General features: G+C 31.6%; 1 protein-coding gene across 1 annotated transcript; it reads left to right on the top strand.

Moving 5' to 3' along the window:
- The first annotated feature begins 1598 nt into the window (after positions 1–1598).
- On the top strand, positions 1599–5997 carry LOC139494248 (perlucin-like protein). The gene is made up of 4 exons (XM_071282417.1): positions 1599–1689; positions 2532–2617; positions 4723–4804; positions 5692–5997. The coding sequence occupies exons 1-4, from the start codon at positions 1599–1601 to the stop codon at positions 5910–5912; spliced, it is 480 nt and encodes a 159-aa protein (XP_071138518.1). The 3' UTR covers positions 5913–5997.
- The last annotated feature ends 17292 nt before the right edge of the window (positions 5998–23289 follow it).

The raw sequence follows: 23289 nt of genomic DNA, 5'->3' as shown, positions 1-23289 counted from the left end.
CATGGCCTTGCTTCGCATTGAAATAGTTTAATATTTACAATTTATTTCTTCTGCTGTTTTTATACTTGTATATAAATTAATTTTGTGGTTCTCGAGAACCAATATGTTATCTTAATTTTTTTAAGAATTTTGTTCAGCAGATATATAGAAGTCAAATGGACAATAACTTAATTTTGATATTTAACGTGTCATGTAGAGAAACAACAATCATAGTGCTGTTTTGAATACTCAGGTGTATCTATCATTAAATATTGACCGACGTCAAAATAAATATTTATTGATAATACACCAAAATAAATATCTAATTTCTACCTGCCTATGTTTGTAGATTGTGATTTTTTTTTAAATTTCTGTCGTGGTGTCTCGATTTTTATACTAAGATGTATTTTTTATTTACATGTAAGACAACAGAAGAGACATTTCAATTAAAGACAAAATTTTAATTTTGAAGGATTTGAAAAGGAACATTTCAAATTTAATGGTGACAGGAAAAATACGTTGTATGTGTATTCGAATTAATGTACCCACTTTAACCAATATACACAAACACACATAAGTAACATTGAAACGGTCTGCAACATAAACTGAATTGTAAACAATAACAATTGCATGTAATGAGTTTTTGTGGATCTGACCATTAAGTAAATTTCGTCAAATCAAGACGTATAAACACGCGAAAGTAATGTGTTTCTATACCTATTGTTTATATAGTCATTTATAATTTAAAAAGACGTCTGACGGATGTGTACTATTTTTTTATAACATTCCCCACTGATAAAACTAATGTATTGTAAACGAGGTCAACTGACACACTTATTTTCTACATTTATTTTCTACAACACGATAGATTCATTGTTTAAGGAACGATAATACACTTAACAAAAATATGGCTTATAAGACGACACGATTTGTCTCCCTTGAACAAAATATTGTTCTAGATAAAAGACATTGAAGTCGACAGCATTTTAAATATGACGCGAGAAAGGCGACGATTGTCGGATGAATATAATCAATAGATGATCATAAAAATAGCATTTTAAGATTAATAAATTACGGAACTTGATAGCAGTACCCAAAACATTGTTTTTCGGACACATCAAATTTTATTTTTTTATGCATAATTATGAAATTCAATAATATTCAAAATTATGGACACACATAATATTACTGGAAATATTATTTAATCTCATAATATTATGGCTTTTCATAAAGCAGTCAAATTTAGCCAATTCCATAATATTATGGAGTTCGCTAAGTGCCCCGACTGAATAAATGTCTGTTTTGGTCGATCAATCTAAACACCACAGTTAGATATTCAAAATCGAATCAAGATTCCCTCTTTATAAGATATGTATGCATGTTAAACCCAATTGTATACCATTATATTCTCCAATGTTGTTTTTGATTTAAAACTTCCTTGCTGGGAATATGCCACTATGTATATCTTTGTTCATACATGTTGTGTTAGTCTATTTGTGATAATAAAGTTAATTCATTAATTAAAGAAATGAATTTTAGATTGTATCGGAAATCCTAATGTCCCCAATGCTCTATTGCATGAACCATTTGGACTTTCAAGAGACCTGGGCCACGGCATGATGTATAAGTGTATGAAAGGAATGAAGATATCTGGAAAACCTTTTGCTGTCTGTCGTGAAACAGGAAAATGGAAACCTATATTTATCTGTGGTAAGACATTTACACAGTACACATGTATACTCTATAAATTTAGCTGACATTTTTTACCGATATTTCAGTCTCAACAATTGATCTAGAAAAGACAAATAAAGGTAGCAAACAAAAAAAGCACGAAATCAACAACATTGACATAATGTATTTTGGATAAAGAGGGAGGGCAAAACAAATTGTTCTGTCACCGAATATATGTGAAAAAGTATGAACGAGAATGTGACGAAAATACCGAACTACAATTTAATCCAAAAAGGGGGAGGTCCATAACACCTGACAAAATCAGATGTTATCACGTGGTCGTCGACAGAAATGAAGTTACGATACCAAAGGTGATAGAAATGTAGGTTCAAGTAGGTCAATTTCCTGATCCTTCAGAGCTAATTCTGTAATTGCATTTGTTATTTAAGGATTGACTGTAATATTTATTCTATTTTAGGGTTATTTTAAAGTGTGCACTACATTTTTTTATGTTATTTCGAATAGACAGAAAAAATATAACAGTCATTCCTTATAATCTAATTCTCTATTTCATTTTAAGCCGGATTAATTAAGAAAAACGTTGATGACGTCACGGTCACATGACAAAATATTGTCTATGAGCTGATAGACAAAACATTGTCAGCCAATCAGAAAACGCGTTACATCCAAAATAAGATTATATGGTATTGTCTGGTATACTGATAAATATCATAAACCTCTCAATATGATAAGTTGATACATGTAATGAGTGAAATATAGTTTAGATATTCCGGGCAAAACATTGAATGAACTTGTTATATGTATTATACCAGAATGAAAATTCAGTTAAGGTATGGTATTATATATTTTGTTCTTCTCAGAAATACAATGTGAGACCGGATGGATAGTATTTGGTGGCCATTGTTATTACATCGGACCTGATAAAAAAACGTTGGAAGATTCTGAGGTAAGTGGCAAATGGTAGAAAACTTAACACTAATTTTAGTAACGATAATATAAACAGTAAATAGCCCTACTATAAGAATTACTTTGAGGAATTAGATTTTTAGCTATGAAAGTTGTATTAGTCTGCGAAACTATCTTCACATATGGCATACCTACAACACGCTTATTAGCGTATCAATTGGTTGATTGATTCATTGATTTGTGTTTAAACGACTCTTGAAGAACTTTTGGCTACTTCTTGGTGCTCAATTTTTCATTGGTGAATGAAGCCGGATTGCCTGGAAAAAATCTGAAAAACTGACAATCCTTGCATTTATTACAGTTAATAATTTTGAAACAAGTGTTTCTTAGTCCAAAGATGGACAATCAAAATTGAGAAAGGAAATGGGGAATGTGTCAAAGCGACAACAACCCGACCATAGAGCAGACAACAGCAGAAGGCCACCAATAGGTCTTTAATGTAGCGAGAATTCCCGCACCCGTATGTGTCCTTAAGCTGGCCCCTAAAAATATGTATACTTGTACAGTGATAATGGACGTCATACTTAACTCCAAATTATACACAAGAAACTAAAATTAAAAACCATACAAGACTAACAAAGGCCAGAGGCTCCTGACTTGGGACAGGCACAAAATTGTCTGTTTTCAAGAAATTTGGGACCAAATGATACCAACCGCCACCGCCTGTTTAGCACACACACAAACACCAACATTAAATGGTCGGTTCCATAATTTTCTCTACGAAACTGATTAGTTCAGGGTGGCATGGTAGTACTTACTGGGTCATACGGATAAGCATAGCCAATACAAAATGTTCACCACGTTCTTTCAATGACCAGAACTTATATACACAGTTAACTGAAATACTTTTATTATGATATTCAGACATGAATTTGAATATGAATCAGTATTAGCCCCAGTCGTGTTTCTATGTATTTTATCATGTACTGAATACAACATAAACACATAAAAAATATCTATATATAAAAATATTTCATATTTTTCTACACCTGGTTCATCCCATAGCTTGGGAAAAATATGCTCATTAGTACCTGTTTTTTTTTCTCAGAGTGCTCTGATACATTGACCTAAATAATGTACATAAAAAGCAACACAGTTCCTGAAGGGTAAATACTACTGTGCTTCCTACAAGGCCAAAATACTTTTAAACATATCTCATAACTTGCATATATGTACAAACATTTGTAATTATTTAAGGAGGTGACAATCGTGCATTATTTTTAATGATAATATTGTTGTGTATTTACTCTTTTTACGTTTTTGTAACAAGTGAAGATAGTTTTATATGAAATTATCAGATTTTTATTCAATCATTGGCAAATTAGAAATGCGGTTTTTTTTAATGGTCTTTTTGCAATTCAAGCACAAACTGTTTTCATTTCTTAATCGAATACATGTGCTCGATTGAAACAATGAACTGCTGCCTATGAAAATCATAATACGTTTAAAGTGTTTAGGAAGCGTTTCAGTTTTTTTAATGAATATTGATATCAAACGTTTTAAAATATAATGTTTTTTTGTCTCAATGAAGGTATAAGAACATTTCCTAATCTATTTTGAACGTTACCAAACACATTAACCGTACATATTTCCCCATCGGTTTTCTATAGCAAGGCACCGTTCTCCAGGCCAGTTGATATTTTTGATTAGAGCAACTGATAAATTGTTAATTTATCTTAACTTGAATATGCACATGTTTAAATTTTTAGCATATTAACAAAGTTACGGATATCCTTACAATTCTTACCAAATATGATACCACTATCGTAATATTTCAATTACGAATTTTTTTGTTAATTTCTATTTTTTCTAATAACAATGATTCATATGTCATGTATGTGTATAACAAATAGTGCTTTTACAAAAAGAATTATACCATATTATTAAAAAATTATAATTTTAAGACTGAAAACGTCCTTCATCATGATGTGCAGTGCATGTCCCTTAAATTATGCCTACATATTTCCTTAAATGATTTTGGAAGATCTCTTGTGTAATACGTAAAATATAGTGCAAGTGTAAACTTTGATGTGGCAATTTTGATAAACAAATGACACACATATTGATGCGACTTTATCGTTTCAGACTGATTGCCAGAGGAAAGGTTCTCACTTGGTTAAAATAGAGGATGCATCTGAAAATCTCTGGCTGCAAAATGTTATGATTGGTGAGTATACACTCGTAACGATCGATGTATAACTTGGTATATTGTGTATCTGATTTTGAAGAGTGTGTGTAAACTGGATGACTTTTTTATATTTTATTCCTTGAAATGCTGTTGCATCCTTTCATTCAGATTACAATCGATCGTAACTGTTTATATTTCTTTATTATTTACCTTATTCCTTTGTTATATTTTCAATCATGGCGATTACTAAGGATAATATATCGACAAGTAATTCATACACTCTGGAGATCATAAAAACACTTTTGGTTTACTTAATTGTCCATGCTTCGGATGAAGCGATCTCGAGAGCATGACAAGAATAATGTTTATTTATTTATTTATTTATTTCAATTAGAAGAACCCGATTGGTATATTCAGTCTCGTACATTAGTTGGAGACATAGTGTTGCTGTTCAATTTTGCTGGTTACGGGTTCAATTATAATTTTCAAGATAATAGGAAGATACAAAGGAACAAATAAAACAAGCATGATTTACAGCACCAAACGTCAACGTCTGAGTTGTAGGCTCACGATATAGATATAAGAAGATGTGGTATGAGTGCCAATGAGACAACCCTCTATCCAAGTCACAATTTGAAAAAAGTAAACCATTAAAGGTCAAAGTACGGTCTTCAAAACGGAACCTTGTTATATAAGTTATACATGTTTTATACTGGCTGATTTTGGTCAAATCTTATATCATCGGAACAAATAGTGATACACCCGTGAATATCCAGTTAATAAATACCATGATTTATCGAATTATTCAAAAACTATCACAAGAAGTAGTACATACAGTTTTTATTACGGAACTATGTGATATTTCAAATGCATCAAATCTTTGCAGCTCATTGTTTTTAGAAAAATCAATCTATGTTATCTTTCAGAGAAAAACATTGATAAACTGAGAATTGGTGCACATGATATTGTCCAAGAAGGAACATGGCGATGGATTTATGATGACACATTTGTAGATTTTACGAACTGGGGCAATAACCAGCCTAATAATTATAGAAATCAGGATTGTGCAGAGTTGTTGAAATCCTTTTCGTACCGATGGAACGATGTTTCTTGCACATCGTTGTTGCAATATGTATGTGAGAAGTAGATTGGAGCTTGACATTAATTAACATAATCAGATGTATGTTATCTTTTTCTTGCTTAGGACACTACCTACATTAACAATCCATAAAATAAATAATATCTTGACTATCAAAGTCATATTGTTTAGAACGTATTAGGTTTTTATACATCATTAGCTTTCATTTTTATTCGTGTGAGTGTCCCCAAATGAAAACTGTACTAAAGCTAGAAAGTTAAAGACAGAAAAAATTTAAGACGGAAAATTGCAAGACTAAACTTTTTGTGCATCTCAATATTTATAATTATGTTCAGGGTACGAAATAATGGTCCATGTCAACATTGAAAGACCCGGTCAAAGTGTATGACCCGGTTTCTTCCCTAAATCTATCAAAGCATGATCCGGTTTTGTCATTGAAAAATTGCAAAACCGTATAACGTAAATTAAAATAAATGGTTCAACAGGAGTGTGATGCCTTGTTGGAAAACGATTTCATTAAGAGGACAACTTATCGTTTATTTGATTCCGTAAACACTTGTATTCCTGCTTATTGACAAAATATTAAAATAATTTTGCTTTGAAAAAAAACGAAAACTTTTACGGCGAAATACAGAGAAACGAATACTTTTTTTCTTAAATTATGAATTATGTAAATCGAAGTGTTCATATAGTGTATAAAAACTGTTCGGCCTTGTAAATTGAATGACACACATTTGAATGCGATTTTCTTAATAAATATTCCAATCAATCAAGGTGCACGATTAATTACTTATTTCGAAAGATTCCCTTTTAAATAAATTTCAACACGATAGCTTGCTTTACAATAAAATAAATATTGAATTTCGTTTGACGGAAAATGTTCAGATACGGGTCTCTTGTGTAGAGTTGTCTCATTGGCAATCATACCACATCTTTTTTTTTTAATATAACGTTGCTTTTTATAAAGCTGTCGTTGGAAAACTGGGTCCTATACAAAGAGAAAACGAGGTCCTTCCATTTTGACATAGTCCATTTTTTCGTTCCATTCAAATATATACAAACATTGAGACGCTTTAAATCACTAGTTTTGCAATTTCAATGTTGATATCTTCTTTTCATACATTTTGTACAATGTACACTATTTAATGAGAATTAAACACATTTGAGGCAAAGTACACTTTTTTCTTCATTTTGACTTGCCTTTTTACTTATTTCTCCGTTACTCTAGAAGAGTGGAAGAAAGTACTACTTATAAATATTAATTTTACTGTTTAGTATATGTATGATGGTATTCATTTGATGTGGCTCTGTATTTATGCATCCCATCATTGTGTTATTGTTCTATGATGATTTTTGTATTCTTGTCTTTCATTTTACTAGTGTGCTTTGTCTATTTGCCTTTTTGTGTTTCTTTGTTACATATGACGTGACTCTGTACTTATACATACCGTTATTGTGTTATTGTGCTATGATAAATTTTTGTATTCTTGTCTTTCATTTTTACTTATGTGCTTTTGTGTTTTTTGTTACATATTTGTTTGTCTTAATAGCGATTAAGATTATAACACATTGTTGACTGCTGTACCCCTATTTTTAAAAAAATATTTTTACCTGTCATGTCTGTATGTTGTGTTCACAAAGTAGGTTCGAAAAGGCCCTAAAATTGCCCCTTTTCTAGCTTAAATTTCAAATTAGGGTTTATTGACCAAAATCACGATGAATCAAAACTAATACAGTGATTAAATAGGGGAAACGCCTTTTCTTGAAAATTTACGTACCTGCGTTTATTTCCTGACGTCTAAAATAGTACTCATTTTGATTTTCAACGAAAAAATCAATGAAAATGGGTAACTTTACATTGATTATTGGACAATGTCAAATTTTGCCAAAATCTCTTATCTTGACTTATTAGGTATGTAAAGATCAACGCTTTAGAATAAAACTTACACAGATAGATCTATTTAACTTTCGCACATGTTTTTAAATCAACTTAAAACATTTTTATCTTGTAACAGTAAACCTTATAATCGGGGTCAAATTCTATTTCTGGCTAATTTTTTTTTAAGAAATACATGGAAATTTTTTTATAAGGACACAAGATTGATTTTATAGAATGTTTTGAGTTGTAAATTCTGCGTTTCATTAACCGACAAAGTACTAAGTCATGTAGTTTGCGAGTGAATGAGACATGACAGACTTCAAAATGAACCCATTAGAAGTCAGGAGTCCGTGACCTGTCCTGTTATTTAGTGGTGTCTATTAAAGATTTTTCCTGTAATCAGGTGCTTATTTTTTTAGGTTAAAATTGTTCCCCATTTTGCATGCAGGTGCCTAATATAGCTGATTGCTTTATATGGGTATAACTTATTGCTAGAGGTCGTACGTTGTCTACAAAAAAAGTCACCAAGTCGAATAAAACAAAATTAAAAGGTCAAACAAAACACGAAGTTGAAGAGCATTGAGGACCCTAAATTCCGAAAGATTTTGCCAAATAGAGCTAAGTTAATCTATTCCTTGGGTAGAGCATGAGAGGCGAAAGATTATTTTAAGTCAAAAATAAACTGACAATGTCATGGATAAAAAAGGAAAAAAGATCAAATGACAAACAACAGTAAACAAGAAGCGTTTTTCGTTAACAAAAACTTTAATCAAATACGAAGTTGGAGAGCTTCAACAGAGGTATACGACTTTTGCCTTTATTTAGATAACAACAATTCTGAAAAATTGCGCTAAATATAAAAATAAGAAGATATGGTTTGATTGCCAATGAGACAACTCTCCACGTGAGACCAAGTGACACAGAAATGAAAAACTATAAATCATTGTATGTCCGTCAACAATCAGCAAAGCTAAAGACTTAGGCAATGTGCAAGTTTACTCTTATGATTCAACATTTCATACACAGTAAACATAGTAAAGCAATAAACAATAAATATACCAATGCTATATTTTCTCCACATAACATCGCTGACTACTTGGCTGGTAATACCCTCGGACGTGCATATATTCCAGTGAACTTAAGATTAAAGATACAACATATAAGAAAATAATCTGCTTCATGATATAATCCTAAATATGGACTTCGATAAACGATTCAAAACTAGAATCTATGACTCTCGTGTTGATTATAATTTTTAAACGGCATATATCACAGCAGTTTCATACCCTCTGATCAGTCGTTTGGCTTTTATAGATCTCACTAAAATCGTTACGTTTGTGCATGTTTGTGCATGTTTACACTAACACTATAAACAACGAATACGTTTTGTGCAAACCTCGTTTACCTTATGTGCAAACATCGTTCACCCTATGTGCAAACATCGTTAACCTGATGTGCAAACACCTATTACGTTATGTGCAAATACCTATTAAGTTATGTATAAAAACTACATTATTACGTACAAACACTATTACGTTATGTGCAAATGCCTATAACATTATGTGCAAACACCATGTACGTTATGTGCAAATGCCTATTACATTATGTCCAAACATCTATCACGTTATGTACAAACACCTGTTACGTTATGTCCAAACACCTATTACGCTATGTGCAAACACCTATTACTTTCTGGTAAACGCTTTTTTGACACAGATTTAAACAAAACGCATCAATGATATGCATTTTGAAAATGAAGAAAATTAAAATTTTGACCTTTCTAACAAACTGTGGATTTTTATAATTATATTGATTGGTGTAAAAATGCTATATACATACAATGTGTCTAGTTTTATGGGAAATTATTTTGCTCCACTTTAAAAGTGTGCGTTATGCATCATGCCGTTGTTTTTTCTATGGTCGGGTTGTTGTCTCTTTGACACATACCCCATTTCCATACTCAATTTCATTTGAAAATTTGTTCACTTTACTTGTTGAAAATTTTAACAAGTATACAGAAACGACTCTTGTTTCCAAGAGGTGCAACCGAAAGGAACAAAACGATATAAAAAGAAGATGTGGTACGAATGACAATGTGACAACTCTGCACAAGAGACCAGGATGATTTGTTATTACACTCCCAGTATGGTTTTCATCTGTTCTAGATTAATGCTACAAATGTAATGGCGTCTCCCACGATCCATGTAGCAGCTAAGGAATCCTACAAAATGTTTAAGATTTTATTTTCGTTCATTTACTTTAACAGTTGTGAATATTATTCTGAATAACCTTCCTAAGACTTATTATTTCCTACTTCCCTGACAAGGCGTGTTGAAAAGGTGTGTGTCCTGAAAAGAGGTGGTCAGGGGACCCGCCCCTCTTATCTGACAATATTTTTTTTAAACTAACAGGGATTTTGGAAAAATTTGATTCGATTTTAGATCAGACAGGTAGATGTGTGTAACAAAAAGCTGCATTTTCTCTAAAAAAACCTATTTTTTTCATATTAAAAACTGCGTTATCCTGTAATCCACAAAAATGACGCATACCAAATTATTCTGAAAGAAAGGGTTATCAGCCCTGTTTCACCTTCACTGGCCATACTCGAAATTTAATCCCGCAACTTGAAATTCCAGATAAGGACTTTCATTTATCCGTATTTGGTCCGGTAACTTTTCGAATCGTGTCATCAAGAACGATACAAAAAAAATACATAATCTAGTAAATTGTTATTGTTTTCTTCTATTATTTTTTTTATAAGTGATGTGCATATCGTTTCTTTTGTTGTCTATAAGAATAAATAGATAATTTCGTTGCTTAAGTGGTCATCATAACATAATTTTTCCTTTGAATTTCAGAAAATACTGACTATCTATAAAAAAGATGTGGTATGAATGCCAATGAGACAATTCTCCAAGAAAGGCCAAATGACAAAGAAATAAACAACAATAGATCCCCTTATGGCCTTTAACAAAAAACTCATACCGCATAGTCAGCTAATCTTTTTTTTTTTAACCCATTAAATTTTTTCACCAGTTTAAAAAAAAAATGGTTACAGTTAAGTAATTCGCTTTTATCCTGCTATTAGCTAGTTATTGTATACAAATAACAGGTAAACAACATTTTTTTTTTGCTTTGTTTGTACAAATACAAATAAATTTTCCTGCTACCCGCTTCCATTTTGATCAATCGGTAATATGGATTTCTTTCTGGCAATAGTTCATTTCGGGGTTTTCTTCGAGTCTGCGTTTCAATAATTGTAAAAATCAGAAACAACTTATTCTCAAATACCAGGTGTAAATTGTAAACAATATATGTACATTGTCAGAAATATAAAATGTATTAGTTCTCGCTGCGAAACAGGAGAAAATTCGGCCTTGCTTTTCGTCCTGTTTTTAAAGCTCGTACAAATAAATTTCACAATTACCGACAAAGTACATTTATAATCAATACATTAATCCGCAGTTGTTGATATGAATTTATCTTTTTGTTCAATATTTCAACGAATATCGTCGTAAAAATTAGAAACATAAACTTATTTTCCGAACGGAGAGTCATAAATTCAATGAATATTATTACGGGATATACGGTATAAACGGTAAGCTTCGATGCGTTTAGTTATGAACGCGAATGGTTCGATAAATATAGCTAAATACACAATTAAGCCAAATGTTTATAAAAGGAATTTGCTGCACATCATTATTCTGACAAATCTTATTTTAAAAAATATAAAATTTCATACAAATATATTTCCATTCTCAATTTTATTGGATCTAAATGTTATCATTCTAAAATCTGTTTTGACAGTTTCCGTTTAATATTGCCATTTTTGTCAAGCCTTCGACTTAAATCGAAAAAGAGAGACATAGCGATCCTACATTCCGTCGTCGTCGGTGTCGTCATGGTCGTCGGCGGCGGCGTTTACAAATATTTACTCTGTGGTTAAAGTTTTTGAAATTGAAATAACTTTCTTAAACTATCCTGGATTTCTACCAAACTTGGACAGAAGCTTGTTTATGATCATAAGATACATGTAGTATCCAGAATTAAAATTTGTAAAAGTGAAATTCCATTTTTTCCGTATTTTACTTATAAATGAACTTAGATTTTCTGCCAGGAAATATTACATTCACTCGGTGAAACAACAAATTCACTCTGTGGTTAATGTTTTTAGAATTTGAATAACTTTTTTATACTCTTTTGGATTTGTACCAAACTTGGACAGAAGCTTGTTTTTGTTCAAAAGCTAGAATCTGGAAAGAAATTTTGTTAAGATTTTGTACCGGTGTTTTACTTATGAATGGACTCCAGTTAAACATTACAGTCTGAAGTTCATTTTTTTAAACATTTATTAGATTCATAAACTAGCCTGTATTTTTACCAAACGTGGACAGAAGCTTCTTACAGTCAAAGATCGTATTAAGAGGAATATTTTTATTGATTTCTTTCTCATTTTTGTTGACCCTGCGATCAACAGTAAAAGTAGTCGAGACACTGGGGAACCCTTACGAATTTTTAGATATATCGGTCCCCCTTTTCTCGGCTACTGTTAAAGCGAGACGTTTTTTTTTCATAAATGGCTAGCGAGTCATGAAGTTCATATGATTCAATCCAAATTATCCTCAAAGTGCGGAAACAATCTTGAATTGATGCAATCTTATTCGCCTTGAAATCGACGTAACATATTTAGTCAAAATTCTTTAAAAAAAACCCACCTATATAACGAAAAGAAAACTGTGACAGACTTTAACATGAACGGGAAGTCTAACATTCTTCTGTAATTTTCCTGCTACTGATTATAAATTAAGAAAGTTCACTTTTTTGTATTATTGGAATTTCGGAACCCTCTTGTTCATCCGTTTAAAGCACCATGAAACAATTACCAGCTAACTCCCAGTTTTCAAAAATCTTTAAATGTGCAGTATGTCATTGATACGATTTGAGTTCTCAAAATGAATAAAGATAATATAAGGACAATAAGACATTTGTAAAAAATATAAAACCCTTGTTATGTTTTATTACTATTTGAGAACATCTTTATGTTAAAGATATGAATCAAAGAACTGAAGTACTGGACATCGGATGACCGCAAGTTCTTGTGGATGGTCACAAGCACCTGTCTCAGAAAACCAAATCACATCTCTTTACCTGAAAGTGACGTTAAAGTACAGATATATATTTTTTTCTGTGCGTGGATGATCAATTCAACCTCATCGTAGAAGTGATACAAATCAGTAAACTCTGTTTTTTTGTTAAACATTATTTTAATATTTGTAAATTACAGTTAATGTATATATAATTTTCATCCATTTGTATTGCACTATATTAATTATAGTCCTGTGCAAGTGCATGGTGGACACTCTTCTGTAATATTTCGATTTTTCTAATAGATTGCATTTGAGTGGGCATTTATATTTTCCAGCAAAACATTCAATGTCCCACGCAGAGAGAGGGAGCAAAGACAGATAACTCTGCATGGGATATCGAAAACGTTCTTGAGATATTCTTCCGCATGCGGTAACACACTTTTTCTGTACGTGTGTATAAATATTAAAGATGTTTTTACTTTATTTATGTTTCTAACGAGTTTAACGAAACTTTCGTATTACTAATTTATGTTAAAAAAAACCTTTTTGATTTCTCATTTAATAACCAGTTGCGGAACCAGAGTTTTAAAAAATGATGGAGCTGCGTTTGTTGGTTCTATAAGCAGTTTGATTAAAGGGGGCTCGGGACACAGTTTTGCCCAAACTCCCTGCTAATTAAAAAAAAATACAAAATAAGAGGTGGCGAGAAAATATCTTCGTCCTCAGTCAATATAATCTGAATAGACGCATATATAATGTGTTGACCTTGTCAAAAGTCTATAATTCATAAATGTAATTTGGCGCCTTCCAAAACCATATGTTATGATTATGTATGCAAGATATGGCGACCTATGAAATGACCCGCTTGGTGTAGATGGAAAAGAACATTACATAAACATGGCCGTTAGTGCTCTCGTTTGAATTGTTTTACATATTCTTTTCGGGGCCTTTTAATGTTGACTATGCGGTATGGGCTTTGTTCATTGTTGAAGGCCGTACGGTGACCAAAAGTAGTTAATTTCTGTGTCAGTTTGGTCTCTTGTGGAGAGTTGTCTCCTTGGCAATCATACCACGTCTTCTTATTTTTATATCAACTTATTTTCTGTTCACATTTTCCGTAAAGAAATGAGGTTGCATTTTATTTTTTACATGTAGCTTTTTTTTGCGTCGAATAACAGGGCAGAGCTTTTAGTTTCAGTCGATATACACGCCATCTTGAAATAATTACTTGTCACATATTCAATTCAATTCTTTATTACTTTGAGCAAATGATGCTCATCAGTACAAATATAATATATATGCAAATACAATATATCATAAATAAATATATAAAACATACATAACCGATAAATGAATACATCCGAGAAGAATAATAATCTATATTAAGTATTGGTAACTTATAACATGTCTGTTCTACGTTTAAATGCATGGAAAAGAAATTTACAAACGTTACATATGTCTTTTACATATTCTGTGCTCAACAACTGTATAAGCTTGAATGACGATGGACGCTTATAATAATATGGTTTAATATACTGTCTCCTAATTGCATTATAACAATCACACTGTAAAATGAAATGAAACTCGTCTTCTATTGTATTTAAAATACAGAGAGTGCATTTTCTTTCTGATCTATTAATACCGTGATATCGTCCTGTTTCAACAAATAAGTTATGTGAAGACAATCTTATTCTCGTTAGATACACTCTAAAATTCACTTGTTTAGTAAGGTAAAATTTTAAACGAACATTATTTACACAGTATTTATATAAAAAACACTTTGGCGAGCCATCCAATAATTGATTCAAATATTGATTAGCTTGATCAAATATTCTAGTTTTGACAAAATACTTAAGAGTGTCATTTACAACTAAATTATCTTGGTTATACCAGAAGTCATTCAGACAAATTAAGGTGTGTGAAAACATTTAAATATAAGCATGAAACTTTTGATTCCAAGGCAAATACAGCTTTCCTGCCTTGTTCAGCTAATTGTTTTTGAATTTTTAAAAATTTTCCGTTATAATTCAACAGAATACCTAAATAACAAAATTCAACAACAATGTCAATAACACTACCATCAAAATACCACTTTTCTTCAACCCTCACATTACCACCATTTCTAAATACCATAATTTTTGTTTTAGCATTGTTCACAGTTAAACCCCATTTTTGAGTGTACAATAAAAGTGTGTCCAACATATCTTGTAAACCTTTTACAGAATCAGAAAATAGTATCATATCATCGGAATACATAAGCAAAAATAGAGACAATTCCTGTACTTTATACGGTACATTACCGTTATTTAAAAATTCCATTTCAAAATCGTTCACGTACACTGAAAAAAGGATTGGAGAGAGTACTTCCCCTTGCATTAAGCCAACTGTACTCGTGAACTGCTCTGAATAAAAACCATCAATTCGTACACATGATTTCACATTTGAATACATTGATTTTAGTAATGATAAAAGTTTCCCTGTTATACCAATTTTTGACAATTTCAACCATAAATTCAGTCTACATATAAATTATGTTTGGTTGCTTCATGATGTTGCTGAAATTCAGCAACAACTATTGGCTTAATATTTACAGACTGTTTCCTTTGAGAATATTAAGCCATCAAATGCCGGGAAATTAACTGTGTGTATTACATTTCAGATCAAATGTTATTAATTCAGGGTCGTTTTATTATGCATACAAATATTACACACTGAAATTGAAAATTGAAATATTAATCATTATTACGTCTTTACTTGCATTGCTAATCTGCAATATGTACGATTTGTTTGCTAAAAATGTTCTTGTACAATGTTTTCAAAAAATGCATTAAATGCATTAAATGTATTTTATGACGTTTGTCAATTTAGGCACACCTCCAAAGAGACACACCTCGAGAATCGTGTCTATATATTTGTAAAGATTTTAATTTTCAACAAGTAAAGTGAACAAAATATAAAAAAAATGGATGCATAACGCACACTCTTTAAGTAGAACAAAAAACTAACTATCTATATAAAATTTTTATGTCAATCAATATATAAATAAACTTGTTGTTTTTACTGTCTTCTGATTGGTTAAAATTATTAGTTTTATGTTCAATGTTGTCAGTTTTGATGTCGACACGCCTACTCTGACGTTGTGTATTCATACGCCAACATGTATGTACGTTGTTATTGTTAATATAAATAATATAAAAAGTTCTTTGAGCCTTATTTTTGATAGAAATTTATTTATAATGAATGGCAATAATTTATTTTGATTTTATTGAACCATAAAACTAATTTTTGACTCTACACATTTTACATAATCCGTTTCGCGGATTATTCAATGTGAAGAGTCAAAAATTAGTTTTATGGTTCAATAAATTCAAAATAGATAATAGCCATTCATTAAATAAAAATACTACATTTCTAATACTAAATCAACAACCCGATGCACACATATTACCTTCAGTTCACATTCAGTATCCAATGGATATTACCTTGAAAAAGAATACAGCGAAGTAGTTGAGAGTTTTTTTAAAGAAAGCTAAAACTTATAATTTTCTTAATTTTCAAAGTGTATATCACTGATGCGTTTTGTTGTAATCTGTGTCAAAAAAGCGTTAACCAGAACGTAATAGGTGTTTGTACATAACGTAATTGGTGTTTGGACATAACGTAATAGGTGTTTGCACATAGCGTAATAGATGTTTGGACATAATGTAATAGGCATTTGCACATAGCATAATCGGTGTTTGCACATAATGTAAGCGGTATTTGCACATAACGTAATAGTGTTTGCACATAATGATGTAGTTTTTATACATAACTTAATAGGTATTTGCACATAACGTAATAAGTCTTTGCACATAAGGTAAACGATGTTTGCACATAGGGTGAACGAGGTTTGCACAACACGAATTAGTTGTTTGCACATAATGTAAAAGGCATTTGCACATGACGTAATGAATGCTCACAGAGAGTATCAACTGTACGGCAAAACGCATATGAATTATATCATGATGTATTATGTTTTTCACTGGAGATACATATGTATAAACACAACATAACGCCAAAAGACTATTATATCATGAGATTTACATAGAACAAAGGTGTATCAAAACAAAACGTTAAGAACATGTGACATAACAATAACACTTGAGACAGGACGCAATTATTAACTGACTTACGTGAAAGAAGAATAGACACAACATAAGATAAAATATGTAGTATGTAAAGGCGGTTGATCATAAAGTTCCGAAGTATTCACATAATATATAGTAGTTACAGCATAATGTAATGCATATTTTACACAACAAAGTTTAGCAATGACATATCATACAATTGTTTGACCAAACAAATTACTAATTTGACATAACACAGAGATGCCGTGTCAGGATATAAAGGCATCTGCACACTACATAAAGAAGAAATGACAGGACGTAAAGGCAAAGCGACAAAACACATTACGTTCTCCTATTTATTTGTATTGTAGTCCTGTAATATTATGTTGTCATTTCAATGTTATATTTAACATTGCCATTAAAGTGCGAGGTATGGCATGCCACAAAACCAGGTTCAACCCACCATTTTTCCCTTTAAAAATGTCCTGTACCAAGTCAGGAATATGGCAATTGTTATATTATAGTTCATTTCTGTGTGTGTTACAATTTAACGTTGCGTCGTTTGTTTTCTCTTATTTTTGAGTGTAAATTGACAGTGCGATAAGACGTGTCACGGTACTTGTCTATCCCAAATTCATGTATTTGGTTTTGATGTTTTATTTGTTATTCTCGTGGGATTTTGTCTGATGCTTGGTCCGTTTCTGTGTGTGTTACATTGTAGTATTGTTTCGTTGTTCTCCTCTTATATGTATGCGTTTCCCTCAGTTTTAGTTTGTTACCCCGATTTTGTTTTTTGTCCATCGATTTATGAGTTTGAACAGCGGTATACTACTGTTGCCTTTATTAAATATTTACACAGTTCCGGCGTTCCATACAATGTTATGTTTCGATACTTATTTAAATTATTATCCGAATGACGATTAAACTCCTTAAATAAGCGACTTTTCCTTACTCGGTCACCGTACTAAACGTTGTATTCAATATTTGTAAAAAAAATAACATCTGAATAAAACTTGCAGCACAGATTATTTATTTTTTCCGTAGTGGAAAGTGTTATTCCATCAAATAAGTTATAGTTTATTGGATTGTGTTCTGTTTCGTTCTATTATGCACTTATAACTTTTTGTTTGTGATGTGTTTTTAAACTAAGAAAATTGTCCCTAATATAAATTTGTTGTTTGTATATAACAGTCTTTTACAAAGATTCTGTTTTTTTTTATAGCGACCTACACATGACGAGGACTTGAAGGTTCTCTTCTTTTGAATCCTTTTAGTGCAGCGGCTAAAAGCATACTTCAGACGAATTGTGCACATCCTTCTTCAAGCATTCAATTTGGCATAGACCTTCCTCAAATACTACTCTTTTATTTCAGGTAGGGAGGCATTTGAAAAAAATGTCTCACTTCTAGTAAAATCCAAAATGGCGGATATTATACTTACATCAGCCCAATATTGAAGGCTAGTATGTGAAAAGGTGTTATTATCATGCTACTGTCATAATATTTGATAAAAATCTTTGTTATGTACTTCTTTTGGATTTATAATATAGATAAGCTTGTACATTTTGGATAAAAGAAAGGATGCAGTGGTCGTTGTTAATGTGAACAATCCGGTCTCCCGTGCACTGCTTCGCATGCATGTGGTGGTGACTATGAATAAACATGTATTTTTTGCAAAATAGTAGTAATCTTAAAAACGTTTAAGTACTTTAGTGATTTCATTTTGTTTTTATCAATCTATCCAAAAACTCTACATCATTTAAGATGTTTACGCCATATTGTTTTTTTTTACCGGAAGTGTTAACTTTGTATTTAAACATTTACAGCTGAACAGAATTAGTGTTTTTGAGGATAACTTACAGCCAAAAATATAATTGACCAGCCCAAACGAAAAATTTCTTTAAATTTTGAAAAAGTTGAATATTAAAATAAAATAAAAATATTTCTATGTCCGCCATATTGGATATTACCGGAAGTAGGGGTTTTAAATACATATGTCCGATCCTACAAATTGTATCCATGAGAAGCACCAAAGGAAAGTTCCCGCACAACGGAATGATAGTAGCAATGCGTTAAAACACATTTCAATTACCCTCCCTAAAAAATAAGCTTATTTTAGTATTTATATTTTACCGGAAATAGTGTTTTTGAAGACATTTAATCTATATGATATGGGGACGAAGTCCCCAATTACGGTAGAAAAATCAATAAATTTTTTTTTTTTTAAATCGGGAAAATTTTCCCGAATTTTTTATTCTACTAATGAACTCAAAATCGTTAACTTTTTTTTCAGATCTACTTCCTGTTCCGGTCTTGTTGGCATGAGACTTTGAATAACATGTATATTTATCAACATATCAACAAATATAGGAAGGAATTCAACACCCAATCATTTTTAATTATTGTTTGATATGAAAAATCGTTATCTGATACATTTGTAACAGAGTTTCTTTTTTTTACATTGAATATGACGTCATAACTCAAATAACGTCATAATTAAATCCCTAACAACAGAACCAATATCGGAAACGTTACTGTATTTCCGTTTATCAACATGTTTGAATAAAACAAAATTAATACAGACTTCGTCAACCTTCACAGGTAATGCCTGCCTCATATTATATCCAAAAGTTGTACATAGCAAAGGTTTTTACAAAACAATAGGATAGTAGCATGATAATAACACCTTTTCACATACTAGCCTTCGATTTTAGGCTGATTTAAGTATGATTTCCTCCATTTTTGGATTTTACTAGAAGTGAGACATTTTTTTCCAATGCCTCCTTATCTGAAATAAAACAGTAATAGTTGAGATAGGCCTATGCCAAATTTCATGCTTGTAGCAGGATGTGCACAATTTTTCACAAAGCGGCCGTACTATTCTAAAACAACATTTTAAAAGCGGTTGAATTTCAAAGAACATGTAAACTTTCAAAATCTCCCATCGACATCTGATTCATTTACAATTTGCATTTAAGGAAAGCGTTAAAAATTAACAAACCAATGATTCAAGATACAAACATAGGTATAAGGATAAATTGAACATTTGTCTTCAACTAAATTTTTTCCTACTTGACTTTGAAAATTCAGATATTTTGATTCTTTCTAACAATTTTACAAACTGTTTCATGAATCTTCCAGTTCATTTTTTGACATTGTTTTGAACAAAATGTGGCTATATTGCAACTACTACATTTTGTTAATTTCTCCCGATTGTACAGGATATAGGAAAGACACTGAAAGCAAAAGGCATTGTTGGTTAGCTCTCTTGCAAACCAAGTTTTGTAAATAATTACTATGGCATGTAGCTTAACTGAATTGAACTGGTCTCGAAACCATTTTGAGTCTTCTCCTATAATACATACCACGGGCATTATCTCGGATGAATTCATTATTTCTAACGATCTTCCCAAGCACGTAAGTGCTGAATGTGTTTGTTTTTCTACACAAAAACACCAAACCAACAGGTTCCAAGCTACATCTCGATGGTTGACATTTTTCCCGTGTTCAGCGAGATCCCAACAATTACGTATAGCCTTATTATATTCTTGGACTTTTTCGAGCTTTTTTTTAATCATATATTTGAGTATGAAAAAGTAAATATTGCCGTCAACAACAGCCCTGTAACGCCATTGCATTCTCTGTTTACCACTTGTTTTGGTTTTTGGTAATGAAATACCAAAATATCTGAACATTTCATAATGTAAGGCATCTGGAATAATTGGTAATTCTGTTCGCAGAAAAAAGACACAGGTAGACACCTGTAACTGACAGGTATTACAAAAATGGGCGTCTGACGTGTTAGGCTCACTGTAATTTAAAGTAAGTATGCAACCACAAAAAGATGAATCTTCTTTTATATATTTTTCGTCTAGTTGGTCTAAGAACCAGTCACAGTCTTTATACAACCCAGCAGCGTACAAGACTGTTATACATTTTAGTCTTCCCGATAAATCACCTTTTATTAACATAACACATGATCCGCATAATAGGAAATCACGAACTTGGGGATTCTTATGCTGTATAGCCATTGCAGCAATGTTACTTGCTAAACATGTACGGATATGAGGTGTCAATAATGAAAATACGCATTGTGTATCTTCTTTTGTATGTTCAGTGATTGTATTGGTATGTTGTATAGTACGTAACATACCCCAAAATGTCTGTATTAAGTGATAGATATTGCCTTTGCATTTTCTTTCCGCACCCCATATAATACCAAGGTTCAGAGTGCTTAATACACGATATATTAAAACTTTGTAAATCGTGTGAACGTTTTCTTTGTATTTTTCTTTGCTTTTGTATGAAGTTTATGAAAAGTTTCAACGCATCCTCTTGATTCAACATAGTCACTAATGTTGTCAGTTTTAACATACCGCAAACAATTAAATCCTTCTTTCAAAAGTGTTTCTAACATTTGTTTTGTAAATAATTTAAACTCTGTATTAAGCCTTCCATCAAACAAATTTTGTTTCGGAATAAAGTAATCAGGGCAAAATTCGTTTTCAACCCAAACTAACATTTGTTTTATACACAGCTCTACACAATAATATAGGCGTTTTTGTATCCAGATAGATTGGGTATTCCCCTCTATTACATAAAACAAACACGTTTTCCAATGATAAGTAGTTATAAATTCTGAAGGTGAAAATTCCTTATTAATCATTTTAAGGACAATATAGCACTTATGTTGGATATCTGTAAGATTATATATGAGTTTCCTTTCTTGCAAATTAAGTGATATTCTCCATTCAAAATCTGCTTGTGAAGAAAAGGGATGACCTTTTTTAACAACAAAGAATCCCAATGATTTCAACTCTTGAATCATATCTTTAGTAGGCCATCCATACAATCTATCCCTTGAAAGCCATTCCCGTGCAATTGTTGGCCATGTTCTGCAGCGATAGCAACCCACAAGATCACAGACGTTATTTTTATCAAATATGCGTGTCTTAGCAGGTTTATTCTTTGCTCTGGCCATTGGTGGATCCATTACTTCTACTGACTCAATTAAGAATAATCGATCATTGCAGCCCCGTTTTAACGGGAATATTTTCTTATCTAACGGGAAAGTAGACGCTAAACATGGTACCCCATCTTTATACAGTTGCAGTGTAACGTATCCTGCATGTGAACTTGAATTTTCGATTACGAATTGCAATTTCAATTGGCATTCGGAATTCTTTAAGATTCCAACAAATGATAAGTCTTCGATGACATGAATTGATTCGTCACAAAACAAAAAATCAGTATCCACTATCATACCTATACAATATAAGAATGACGTAAACGTTATTACACAATCCTATTTTCCTGAAACTAGGCAACATTAGAAAATATCAAAATATTTGACATGATTACACAATATTTTTTTGAAAGGTTCAAAGTGAAATCACGTCGAAATAATTTTCCGCGATCATGCTCAATGCAGTGAGTTTTGTTTTATATTTTCATTTGAAAAGAATTGCTTTGTGTTTACATATATTTCATACATCTCTGGTGTCAATTTCTCTACTGTTAAACCACGTGGCTGGTAGGTAATCCAATACTATAAAGTAGCTGTTTTGTACAGAATCAAACACTCAACGGACTGAAATGTCAATCACGAGTTATACTATTCTTGTTTTTGTAATAGGCTTTTTTGAAATTTGCATTTAAACAACATAATAAGGTCTGTATACTGCTGAATTATTCTCAAATGCAATGATAAACGATCAATTTAATAATCTTTCGAAAGTATTCCTTCAAGTCTACTCACCCTACAAATCCATTTGAATATTTTTAAAATAAAGCAAATAATACAATGTTTCTGTATTTGTATTTTTCTAAGCCTCAGAATCATAAAACTTGTATATAAAAAGCATTATGTGAGTTGCGGTTTGGTAGTTTTACTTGATAACATCATCTTAACATGCAAAGGTTACCTGGTGTGCTTGTGCCTTCACTTGTACTTCCCATTATGTATTCAAGGACTTTGTCATTTTTGAAAATATTCAGAATCTCCACCATCATGTAAAGTCGCTGGCAAACCTTTCTAAAATCGTTCACTCCAATTATATTTAAAACGTTATAAAGCCATTTGCTATTAGCATGATCAGTTTTCTCTTTTGAATCCATGCCTGTCCTGAAATAAGAACATATGATTATCATAATCATGTTTATACAGACATTTTGAATGTGTCAACAATATCTGTTCTTTTAAATAAACATGGTAAAGACATACCATTGTGTTAAATAGATATGATATTTGATCTTTTATTATAATGGCTGTTATGAAAAACCTAATGGTCAACTGACAAATTTATTTTTAGACATTTTAGAGAAAACAGATGGAAAACTCACTTGATTAGCATG

The sequence above is a fragment of the Mytilus edulis genome, chromosome 11 (assembly GCF_963676685.1).
Source record: "Mytilus edulis chromosome 11, xbMytEdul2.2, whole genome shotgun sequence".
In the NCBI taxonomy this organism is placed as follows: domain Eukaryota; kingdom Metazoa; phylum Mollusca; class Bivalvia; order Mytilida; family Mytilidae; genus Mytilus; species Mytilus edulis.
This window is presented reverse-complemented; position numbering and strand designations above follow the sequence as displayed.

What these genes read in the sequence shown, in the direction of transcription:
- LOC139494248 (XM_071282417.1), top strand. Translation starts at nt 1,599, where the DNA reads ATGTATAAGTGTATGAAAGGAATGAAGATATCTGGAAAACCTTTTGCT. An exon ending in GAAACCTATATTTATCTGTG is followed by an intron (nt 1,690 to 2,531) that starts GTAAGACATTTA and finishes TGTTCTTCTCAG; the next exon opens with AAATACAATGTGAGACCGGA. An exon ending in AAACGTTGGAAGATTCTGAG is followed by an intron (nt 2,618 to 4,722) that starts GTAAGTGGCAAA and finishes TTATCGTTTCAG; the next exon opens with ACTGATTGCCAGAGGAAAGG.